Here is a 12622-nt window from a genome sequence, read left to right as displayed (position 1 = left end):
TTTGTCAGTGTTTATAGGTTTATATCTAAACATTTTGCCGTTCCAGTTCTTGAAAATAAAGTTCACTTTGAAATACATTACTTACATGTGATTGGAATGTTTGAGACAGTTTACCTGACAAAAGCACTTCTATAATGGTGATAACAGCCCTAGTAGTCTGTGTCGTGTAAATTGTCTATAAATGATTCTGTAAATATGATAATATTTGTACCTGTGTTACAGGTAAGGAATACATTAAAGCAGTACTTAAGGATGGTACAATGCATGGAGCCATCCTTATAGGAGAGACAGATCTAGAAGAGACATTTGAAAATCTCATACTCAACCAGATAGATTTGACGCCCTTCAAGGATGATCTCCTCGATCCTAATATTGATCTGGAGGATTTTTTTGACTGACACCTACTTTAAGAAATAATAGGGGTACTATTGGAACAAAATAGACATTCCTGTGAGAACAAGAGCTGCTAATAGAAAACAGACACCTTCTGAGTGCTGTTGGATTCACCATGTCAATTTTGGTGAATGGAGACAACGAGAATTCTGGAATCCACTTAACAGAGTTTTGCATTTCATCAATACTCTCTTCACTTAGACTGTAGAAGGTTTGGTCTCCAGAACCTGGTTTCTTTATAGAAAATAGGTTTCAAAGGCCAGGTTGTATAATTAACTGTCTGATTTACTTCTTTACTTCAACTGTGATGTTTTATATTTTAAATCTTTTGAAAGTGTGAATTTGAATTTTATTGAGATATTTTCTTGCTTATGTCCTGTTTTTTTCCCTTTATTGCTTTATTTCACAATAAAAGTTTTTGATTTCAATAAAAGATGAATTCATAAAAAAAATTCAGAAGTTTCATGATAGGAATTTTTTAAGAGTTACTTTTACCATTTCTGTGTACATACGGACAAGTTAAATACTTGTCCATCAAAGTATCTTTGATTTGGCACGAGCAAATTTTAATTGATAGTATTAGATTACAAACATACCTCTTACTAGAGTGGAGACATACAGTACATGACATTATCAGTCATAAGTCATATTCTACACTATGCAATATTATTTATTTTTACAATTTTTTTTGTGTCAATAAATTTTTTGATTAAAATAAATCAAATAATTTGTGTCATTTTGTTTTTCATTCCTGCTTGGAGAACAGGACATGATACAGAGACTGAAAGGTTCAAACAATACTCTGTCAGTTGTTTTTTGACAAGCAGGGGACCACGGAAGGTTACAAATTGATCCTCTGTGTTTCTGGGGGAAGGGGTCAGAGAGGGGAGGGAGCACAAAGGCCAGAGGAAGTAATATAATACTTATAATTGTATATTTTCAGGGGAAAAGATCCTATGCACACATGTAAATATGTAAGGATTAGGAATATAGACAGGAGGGTAGGGGCAGCACAAGGACCAGAGATTTTAATATACTATCTAATAAATATACAAATGGGTAAAGTGTGGGGTTAGGGGTTCAAACAGGGGAGACAGCACAGAATCAGGGATTGTAATATACACTGTAATACCCATACAGATGTGTGGGGTTAGGGGTTCAAACGGGGGAGACAGCACAGAATCAGGGATTGTAACATACACTGTAATACCCATACAGATGTGTGGGGTTCGGGGTTCAAACAGGGGAGACAGCACAGAATCAGGGATTGCAATATACAATGTAATACCCATACAGATGTGTGGGGTTAGGGGTTCAAACGGGGGAGACAGCACAGAATCAGGGATTGTATGATACAATGTAATACCCATACAGATGTGTGGGGTTAGGGGTTCAAACGGGGGAGACAGCACAGAATCAGGGATTGCAATATACACTGTAATACCCATACAGATGTGTGGGGTTAGGGGTTCAAACGGGGGAGACAGCACAGAATCAGGGATTGTAACATACACTGTAATACCCATACAGATGTGTGGGGTTCGGGGTTCAAACGGGGGAGACAGCACAGAATCAGGGATTGCAATATACAATGTAATACCCATACAGATGTGTGGGGTTAGGGGTTCAAACGGGGGAGACAGCACAGAATCAGGGATTGTAACATACAATGTAATACCCATACAGATGTGTGGGGTTAGGGGTTCAAACGGGGGAGACAGCACAGAATCAGGGATTGTAATATACACTGTAATACCCATACAGATGTGTGGGGTTAGGGGTTCAAACGGGGGAGACAGCACAGAATCAGGGATTGTATTACACACTAATACCCATACAGATGTGTGGGAGTAGGGGTTCAAACGGGGGAGACAGCACAGAATCAGGGATTGTAATATACACTGTAATACCCATACAGATGTGTGGGAGTAGAGGTTCAAACGGGGGAGACAGCACAGAATCGGGGATTGTAATATACACTGTAATACCCATACAGATGTGTGGGAGTAGGGGTTCAAACGGGGGAGACAGCACAGAATCAGGGATTGTAATATGCAATGTAATACCCATACAGATGTGTGGGAGTAGGGGTTCAAACAGGGGAGACAGCACAGAATCAGGGATTGTAATATACAATGTAATACCCATACAGATGTGTGGGAGTAGGGGTTCAGACAGGGGAGACAGCACAGAATCAGGGATTGTAATATTCAATGTAATACCCATACAGATGTGTGGGGTTAGGGGTTCAGACAGGGGAGGCAGAACAGAATCAGGGATTGTAATATACAATGTAATACCCATACAGATGTGTGGGGTTAGGGGTTCAAACGGGGAAGACAGCACAGAATCAGGGATTGTAATATACACTGTAATACCCATACAGATGTGTGGGGTTAGGGGTTCAAACGGGGGAGACAGCACAGAATCAGGGATTGTATTATACACTAATACCCATACAGATGTGTGGGAGTAGGGGTTCAAACGGGGGAGACAGCACAGAATCAGGGATTGTAATATACACTGTAATACCCATACAGATGTGTGGGAGTAGAGGTTCAAACGGGGGAGACAGCACAGAATCGGGGATTGTAATATACACTGTAATACCCATACAGATGTGTGGGAGTAGGGGTTCAAACGGGGGAGACAGCACAGAATCAGGGATTGTAATATACAATGTAATACCCATACAGATGTGTGGGAGTAGGGGTTCAAACAGGGGAGACAGCACAGAATCAGGGATTGTAATATACAATGTAATACCCATACAGATGTGTGGGAGTAGGGGTTCAGACAGGGGAGACAGCACAGAATCAGGGATTGTAATATACAATGTAATACCTATACAGATGTGTTGGGGTTAGGGGTTCAAACGGGGGAGACAGCACAGACTCAGGGATTGTAATATACAATGTAATACCTATACAGATGTGTTGGGGTTTGGGCTTCAAATGGGGAAGACAGCACAGACTCAGGGATTGTAATATACAATGTAATACCCATACAGATGTGTGGGGTTTGGGCTTCAAACGGGGGAGACAGCACAGAATCAGGGATTGTAATATACAATGTAATACCCATACAGATGTGTGGGGTTTGGGCTTCAAACGGGGGAGACACCACTGAAACAGGGATTGTAATATACAATGTAATACCTATACAAATGTGTTGGGGTTAGGGGTTCAAACCGGGGAGACAGCACTGAATCAGGGATTGTTATATACAATGTAATACCCATACAGATGTGTTGGGGTTAGGGGTTCAAACAGGGGAGACAGCACAGACTCAGGGATTGTAATATACACTGTAATATCCATACAGATGTGTGGGAGTAGGGAAAGAGGAGGCAGCACAGGGACAAAGATTGAAATACTGGGTATTCAATTTACAATGTCAGATGTAGACTATAATGTTCCACTTTATTGTAGAGGCAAGGGACTCTGAAAGGAGAGGCAGTAGAGTGGTGAGGAGCTGTAATGTCCCTCTGTAGGTGTGGAGACAGTGGGGTTTGAAAGGAGAGGCAGTAGAGTGGTGAGAAGCTGTAATGTCCCTCTGTAGGTGTGGAGACAGTGGGGTTTGAAAGGAGAGGCAGTAGAGTGGTGAGGAGCTGTAATGCCCCCCGGAGGTGTGGAGACAGTGGGGTATGAAAGGAGAGGCAGTACAGTGGTGAGGAGCTGTAATGTCTCTCTGTAGGTGTGGAGACAGTGGGGTTTGAAAGGAGAGGCAGTACAGTGGTGAGGAGCTGTAATGTCTCTCTGTAGATGTGGAGACAGTGGGGTTTGAAAGGAGAGGCAGTAGAGTGGTGAGGAGCTGTAATGTCCCTCTGTAGGTGTGGAGACAGTGGGGTTTGAAAGGAGAGGCAGTAGAGTGGTGAGGAGCTGTAATGTCCCTCTGTAGGTGTGGAGACAGTGGGGTTTGAAAGGAGAGGCAGTAGAGTGGTGAGGAGCTGTAATGTCTCTCTGTAGGTGTGGAGACAGTGGGGTTTGAAAGGAGAGGCAGTACAGTGGTGAGGAGCTGTAATGTTCCTCTGTAGGTGTGGAGACAGTGGGGTTTGAAAGGAGAGGCAGTACAGTGGTGAGGAGCTGTAATGTCCCTCTGTAGGTGTGGAGACAGTGGGGTTTGAAAGGAGAGGCAGTACAGTGGTGAGGAGCTGTAATGTCTCTCTGTAGGTGAGGAGACAGTGGGGTTTGAAAGGAGATGCTGCACAGAATTTAGACTAATAGAAATGTTCTTTATCTTTGTAAAGTTTATATTATAAAACACATTCTCTTAAATGATATTTATTTTAACCCTATGGCTGGGATCAGGGATAATTTATATGTCGAGTTCTCAATTACACTTCTTTAAAAGGGAAAACTGTCTATTTTATTTAGTGACTGTAGCCTGTCAGGTAATAAGGACCCATCAACTAATCATTACACAAATATCCGAAAGTGGAGAAAGCATTCTGGAGTACCACTATCAAAATATATCACACTAGAAATGATTAATTGCGGCATGTACTTACCAGGCAAACACTTACCAGGCAGACTCTGGCGGACACTTACCAGGCAGACACCAGGTAGACACCAGGCAGACACTTACCCGGCAGACTCCGTCGGACACTTACCAGGCAGACACTAACCAGGCAGATACTTATCAGGCAGACACTAACCAGGCAGACACCAGGCAGACACTAACCAGACAAACACTTACCAGGTAGACACCAGGCAGACACCAGGCAGACACCAGGCAGACACTAACCAAGCAGACACTTACCAGGCAGACACTAACCAGGCAGACACCAGGCGGACACTTACCAGGCAGACACCAGGTAGACACAAGGCGGACACTTACCAGGCAGACACCAGGCGGACACTTACCAGGCAGACACCAGGCGGACACTTACCAGGCAGACACCAGGCAGACACTTACCAGGCAGACACTAACCAGGCAGACACCAGGTAGACACCAGGCAGACACTTACCAGGCAGACACCAGGTAGACGCCAGGATGACACTTACCAGGCAGGCACAAGGCAGACACCAGGCAGACACCAGACAGACACTTACCAGGCAAACACCAGGCAGACATTTACCAGGCAGACACCAGGTAGACACAAGGCCGACACTTACCAGGTAGACACCAGGCGGACACTTACCAGGCAGACACCAGGCAGACACTTACCTGGCAGACACCAGGCAGACACTTACCAGGCAGACACCAGGCAGACACTCACCAGGCAGACACTTACCAGGTAGACACCAGGCAGACACTAACCAGACAGACACTTACCAGGTAGACACCAGGCAGACACCAGGCAGACACTAACCAGGCAGACACCAGGCAGACACTAACCAAGCAGACACTTACCAGGCAGACACAAGGCAGACACCAAGCAGACACTTACCAGGCAGACACTTACTAGGCAGACACAAGGCAGACACCAGGCAGACACTTACAAGGCAGACACTTACCAGACAGACACAAGGCAGACACTTACCAGGCAGACACTTCTTTGAAGAGCTGGCAGTGCAAGTGTAGACATCTATTAGTTGTGTAAACAGTCAGTCTAGGACCCGTGTCATTACTTTATGTAAACATGTTTTTTAGTTTTCTTTTAAATTGAGATGAAATAATTTCTGTGTACTCCTGAAAAGGATAAGATAAATAACAAAATCAATAGATTTTAAAGCAATAAGCAGAATAAAATCAAACTTTTACTGTTGTTCTAATAGACATTTACGTCAAGAATGAATGTCCAAGTTAAGTGTGAAGGTCAAGGTTCAAGGTCATTTCGTTAACGAAAGTGACTGAAGAAAAATGGAAAAATGAAAATGGTTTAATTCTTCTTTAACAATTGCTTTATGACATTTATGAAAGTATGCTGGGTTCGCGAGGCTACTAAAAAAACTTAAAACATCCGTATGAAAGTTCAAGGTCACTGGGGTTAATAAAGAATTGATTTTGCCATATATTTGCTTGAATCGATGGTCAAAATAAAAAAAAAAGTATCGTTTAAAATGTAACAATAATTACTTTAGCAGTTGTTAATCCATTGTCGGCGCAATCACATTACGGGGATAAATTAAGTAAAGGTTCTATGTAATGTTATGTTTATTCTAGTAAGCTACACGTGTTTACCCTAAACAGAAGACCTATATCGACAGTTGAGCTGGGAAGTGTATAACCTATTCCGATGAACTCCGTCTCTTTGGTAAAATTTTACTTTCATTTCAGTAATAATTACCATAACTTTAGTATGCAAATACAGTACCTACACCTATCTTTGTATCCCAACAACAAAAGATTCAAAAGAAAAACAATCCCGCCCTCCCTACGATCCATGAGCCATCACGGCAGGAACGCAGAGTGATCTCCCTTCCTCTTACCTTTATGGCTGCCGACGAGTGCGGAGGTGTCTGAGCTAAGTGCTTTTCTTACTCCTTCTCTTCGTACTGCCATTGTCGTTTGAGTATATTGTTACTCTATTAGTAGTCTATAAACCCATCTCCCAACTTATATTGTGAAATTAAGTATTGTCATTTGTTTATTTTGACCGTATTTCCGGCCGTTTTTTCCTCCACGTATTCGAGTGCGTGACTACTTGTCTCGTTGCTCGGATTTGCGTGAAGTTGGAATTGTTTTCTTGCTGCTTTGTCGGCCGTGTTGTACGGCCGTTTTATTTATGCAGTGCAATCTTGCTGCGTACGGTAGGCTTTGTGCTCTCGTTCGTAGTTTTTTGATTGTTCGATAACTCCGTTTCCGGCCGTGTTTTTCCTCCGCGTGTTCGAGTGAGTGACTACTTGTCTCGTCACTCGGATTTTCGTGAAGTTGAAATTGTTTCCTTGCTGCTTTGTCGGCCGTTTTGTACGACCGTTTTCTTTTTTTTGCAGTACAATCTTGCTGCGTACGGTAGGTTTTATGATCTCGTTCGTAGTTTTTTGATTGTTAGAAAACTTTTTATCCTTGTTTTCATTGTTACAATTTTTTATTGTTTCGATGCTGGATAAAGGTGCCGGGTTTACGTCGGGGGTCAGCGCATGGATGTTCCTATTTCTATAGATAATGGGAACCCCATGATACCTGTCCCATTTGCCGACATTACAGCCAGACCTCACTATGTGAACTTTGTTTGCACATGGAGTCTGCTGCTTAGGCTCCCATGCCTTTCCAGCTAACTTTCCGCCGGAAGAGGGATTCGTCCTCTTCTTCCGGTAAGGGAAGTAAGCTTTTTAAGACCTCCCTCCTGAAGTTCTGAACCAGAGCGTTCCTGCTGGGGGTGCTCTCGTTCCACCGAGCTCCGCCCTTCAGCAGGGGGTGGCTCCCCCTGTCCAGGTGCGTCCTGGAGTAGGGGGGGGGGGCCCGACCCTGACTCGGCGCAGTCAAGGGTCGAATTGGCAGGTAGCTCTCGATAGGCGGCGGTGTTACCGTCGGAAAGGGACTTCCGGTCGAGGTCTCTGATTCCTTCAGGGACCTCGGCACGCCAGGTGGCGTCGTTGGTGGGGGCCGCTTTGACTCCGGAACTGTGCCTTCGGGTATAGGTTCAGGGGCCACAGACTTTTTGTCAGGATTGTCTGTGGCTACGGGGATTAGTGACACTTGAGTTCACTAATCCTGGTGTCAGCGCGGGGTCTGTTTTCCCACCCTCACAGGCTTCTGGCTCTGGGACTTCCGTCCCAATCCAGATTTCCCAGTGCAGGGTTTCCCAGGGGGTTTTCCTCCAAGGTTTTGGGGCTTCAGGCCAGGAGTCCGGTTTCCGGTCTCCCTTTCCCCCGGGCTCAGGGAGTAGGGGTGCCTGCGGGCACTTATTCCTGGGTCGCCCAGGCCAACCTGCGGATGGTTTTGGGTACCAACAGTTACTCAGCAGTTACGGGCTTAGCCCGTACATGTCTGGGTTTCCACCTGGTGGGAGTGGCGGTTCATCCTGGTCCTTTGGACAGGATGTCCAGCCCCAGACTCAGGCAGGCCATCTTGGCCAGTTCTGGGGTCACTCCCGGCCCGCTGGACCGTTCCCATTCCCTCAGGGGTTTGGGTTTTTACCCCATGGGTCTTCACTCGTGGAACCCATAGGGGTTGGTCTCTCCTCTAGGAGATGTTATAGCAGTGCGGAATCCCCCCAATGTTCTGCTACTTCGGGGGCCTTGTTGGCCGGTCCTATAAAGGTTTGCCAGACCTTAAGGACTTCCGCCTCCAGCGCGGACCCGTCGGTCTCCTGTTCCCAGGGGTCGGCTTCGGGTCTCCGACCCAAGCCTACAGCTACAGCTGTTGGTCGCGCTGCGTCCAAATGCCATAAAGAGGAGTTCCCCTCTGCGGAGATGGCTCCTCTGGCGGCCCCTGTTCCTCCCAAGGGGACTTCGGTCTCTATTGAGGAGGAGATGGACATCGAGGGTGCGGGCTCGGCAGAGGAAGACGATGTCATTCATCTTTCTCCTGGGCCAAGAGGGTTCACAAGGGGAAGATGGCCCTGAGACTGCTGAAGCTGAGGCTCAGCATGTGCTTTCTGGGATGCGGGTCCTCCGGGCCAACATCTCCCGGATTCTCAGGGCGGAGGTTTGCCCACCGCCTCAGCATCGTCGGCGCCTGAATCCACCATCCTTCTGGGTTCCCTGGTGGCTCCTCGGGCTTCCGTTCGCTCAGATCGGTCTCTGCCAGAAGGCAATATCATGTCTTCGGTTCTGGCCACGGCCCGGGCTCCGGTTTTAGAGAAGGACTCCTTCTCTACCCGTGCTCCCGGGTTTGTCGGTCTGCAGCTCAGTGTTGGTGAATTGTCGGAGGCTTCAGCTTCCGACTATGCCACACATGATGGGCAGCTGGCCTCTCAACCAGCACAGCTGGAGTTGAGACAGCTGGCTGCCTGGCCCGGCAAATCAGTGGACCAGGTGGTGCTCGATCCCAAAGAGCACCACAGGATGGAGAGAATGTTGAACCTCTCCATCCAAGTTCTGTCATACATAGACTTCCTGACAGTTTGTCTATACAGGGTATCCGATTTGCCTGAGTGTCGGTTATCCGAGACAGAACAGCCGACATACAGGACACGGCAGCCTTGCAGGTTCTCTGCTCGTCAATGCCGTGTTGGCTAGGCAGTTTTCAGTTCTGAAATTCCGCCCAGTCCAGTAACCCTACCGTTTCCGCTTGTTGAATGCCCCCTTCTAGGGCTCTACCCTGTTCAGGGGAGCTCTTCCTTGGGTTCAGAAGGATATGAAGGAGGACTCGGTCGCCTCAGCACTTCTGGTGAAGAGGTTTCAGGCTGAGAAGGCCAGTGCCTCGCAGGGGTCAGTGCCTCCTAAGAAGAAGGCGAAGTCTTCGGCTGCTCAGTTTTCTGCACAGCCCAAGTCCCAACCTCACTTCAACGGCAACAAGGGGAAGGGTAGGAAGGGTAAGAAACCTCCTGGGGGCAAGAAGAAGGGTTCCTGACTATTTCTGCTTCTTGGCCGCGAAAGGCGAAGGGTATGGCCGGGTGGACGGTGGTTCTCCTTTCCCGGGCTCATGTCCTTCTCCTGCAGGCTCAGGCTCCGGGTGGGCAGACGATTCTCTGGTCTGGCAGGGGCTCGATCTGCCCCATCCGGAACTCCCTGTGGGCGGACGTCTCTCTGCTTTCCTTTCCTAGTGGCAGGATATTACAGAGGACGCTTGGGCTTTTGTCGGTGGTCAGGGAGGGTCTAGGTATTCCCCTTCTTCAGGATTCGTCCCTCGCCTCCTGGCCGTTTTTGTTTCTTTCCTCCTCCCGGGGATTCAGAAAGGGCACGGGTGCTCCAGGAGGAAGTAGGGACCATGCTGCCAAGGCAGAGATGCCCTTGGGGCTCACGACAGCTCCTTTGGTGTTCACCAAGTTGCTGCTGGTGTTTCCTTCACTCCTGCAGAATAGACGTCCACATCTATTTCGACGACTCCCTCATGCCTCTTTTGGTGTGGGAATCGTTAGTGAAGGACACTCGTCTGGTCCTGAAACTCTTGCTCAGAGTCGGCTTCATTCCTTCCAGAGAGAAGTCAGAGGTTCCTTCATATTAGGACTTCTTCTTCCTGGGGAACCATTTTGACATGGTTCGGGGCTTAGCCCTTCCACCTCTGGAGAAGTTTGAGAAGGTCAGGGCTCTGGCTCTGACTTTCATCACTTGGTCGCTTGTCCAGGTACATTGGTTCCTCAGTTTTCTGGGGTATCTCAACTCCTTGGCATATGTGGTCCCCCTAGGGAGGATTCACATCGGACCTCTCCAGATGTTCCTCCTGTCTGACTGGGTTCCGTCATCCAGGAGGCCTGGATCCCGCTTACCCAGTCGGTCAGGGAGTTCTCTTGCTGGTGGACCATTCAGGAGAACGTTTTCCACGGGGTACCTCTGACCAAGCCTATCCCCTCTATGATCCTGTTCATGGACGCGTTCATGACAGGAATGTGAGCTTACCTCGATGGCCAATGCCGCTTGGGGGAGTGGTCTGGCGAACAACTCTCGGAGCACATCAGTGTACTCGAGATGAGACTGTTCATTTGGCTCTGCAGTCCTTTAGGGGTATCCTGCAGTCCAAAGTGTGGCTACCGACAACAGTTGTCGCGTATCTGGAGAGACAGGGGCCACCAGGTCTCATGTCCTGTGTGCCCTCTCCATCCACATCCATCTTCTCTGCCAGGACATGCAGTTGACCATAGCGGTCAAGCATCTTTCTGGCAGGCTGAGTGTGTTGGTGGCCACTCTCCAGGCGCCACCAGCCGGTGTTGACGGAATGGCAGCTGTGTCCCTTGATTTTCAAGGGGAATTGTCAGGCGTGGGACAGACCTATTATAGACCTGTTTGCCACTTCCCTGAACAACCAGCTGCTAACCTTCGTCTCCCCGGTCCCAGACCGTAAGGCGTGGGCTGTGGACGCCCTTTCTCTGGAATAGGAAGGGACGTATGCATATGCATTCCCTCCCTTCAACCTGGTGGGCAGGGTTCTACAGAAGTTCTGGGAGCATCACTGCTCCTTACTTCTGAGAGCCCCTCTGTGGCCGAGGCAAGCTTGGTTTCAGGAGCTCTTGTCGTTTCTGGTGGAGGAGCCCTTGGCTCTCCCCACCAGACCGAATCTCCTTCGCCAGCCTTGGCCCAGAACGACACACTCTTGACCAGAGATCCTCCACCTTCACGCGCTGAGGCTATCTCTGGAAGCCACGCCAAGGCAGGCTTTTCTCAAGAGGTGTCAGATTGCATTGAGCAATCAATCAGGGCTTCCTCTTCTGCCGTCTACCAGTCACGTTGGATGATCTTCTGTGATTGGTGTGTCGGCAAGGAAGCTTATTCATTCGAAGCCTCTGCATTTGATTGCGGAATTCCTAATCTCTCTGTTTAGGTACCGCTATCTGCCACCTGGCACTATTGCTGGCTATCGTACAGCTATTGCCAGAGTTCTTGCTTGTTATGGCAGGAAGGAGATCGGTTAGTCCTCCTCTCTTTCTGCCCTAATCAGAGGCTTTGCTATGAATAGAGTTGTTTTTAGCGAAGAATCAGGTTCCGGGGTTCTCGCACGATCCCATCAGGATCCTGACTGTGACTAGCTCGGAGGAGCGAGATAGGTTGCTTTGTCCTTGTCGGGCTCTTAGGTTTTATCTTGATAAAACCAGGGGGGGCGGGGCTCTCGATCCCGTCTGTTTTGCCCATTAAACAGGGGCAACGAGATATCTCCTCCCAGTCGGTTTCCAGGTGGGTTTGCCAGGTGATTTAGTATGCTTACGAGCATTTTGATGATCTGGCTCGGGCGAGAGCGAAAGCGCGGTCTCACGAGGTCAGGGCCCTTGCTTCATCCTGGGCCCTTCTCTCAATGAGTCCTCCTTTCAGGAGGTCATGTCTGCAGTATTCTGGCAGGGCAGGGATACCTTAACAGATTTTTATCTGTGATCCCTAGCTTCCCACTCAGAAGGCCTGTATTCATTGGGACCTTTGGTGGTGGCATAGTCAGTGGCTGGGCCTCCTCGTTAGCCCCGGGCCATGTCTTTCCGTACGGCGGCATGTGGGTACACCTGCTCTTTCACAGAGAGGTCCCTTCCTTCACTTTAGCACTCTGTTCTCCCTCCCTACTACTTTGGTTATGCTGAAGGGGCTGCCTGGCTTCTAGTCACCACTACGGTAAGACGAATTCGCATACTAAAGTTATGGTAATTATTACTGAAATGAAATTGAGGTTTTTTAATGTAAAACCAATTTTCATGATGTAATACTTACCATAACTTTATGGAGTCCCACCCTATCCTCCCCTCTTCCTTATCTGCCTGGCT

The 12622-nt window shown here is 47.9% G+C and overlaps 1 protein-coding gene across 3 annotated transcripts in view; it reads left to right on the top strand.

Moving 5' to 3' along the window:
• LOC132558944 (pyridine nucleotide-disulfide oxidoreductase domain-containing protein 1-like) overlaps nt 1-1120 on the top strand; it is a 32981-nt gene extending 31861 nt beyond the window's left edge. For all 3 annotated transcript variants that reach the window (XM_060223576.1, XM_060223568.1, XM_060223583.1), the window contains one exon: nt 223-1120. In XM_060223576.1, the coding sequence (XP_060079559.1) occupies nt 223-398 (176 nt within the window). In that variant the 3' untranslated portion in view covers nt 399-1120. The remainder of the gene's footprint in view (nt 1-222) is intronic.
• Nucleotides 1121-12622: the final 11502 nt, after the last annotated feature.

Source organism: Ylistrum balloti, unplaced genomic scaffold, assembly GCF_031769215.1.
Source record: "Ylistrum balloti isolate Yb309-2 unplaced genomic scaffold, AGI_CSIRO_Ybal_v1 Utg369662, whole genome shotgun sequence".
NCBI classification, from domain to species: domain Eukaryota; kingdom Metazoa; phylum Mollusca; class Bivalvia; order Pectinida; family Pectinidae; genus Ylistrum; species Ylistrum balloti.
The sequence above is the reverse complement of the archived record's forward strand: the minus strand, read 5'-3'. Positions and strand labels throughout refer to the sequence as shown.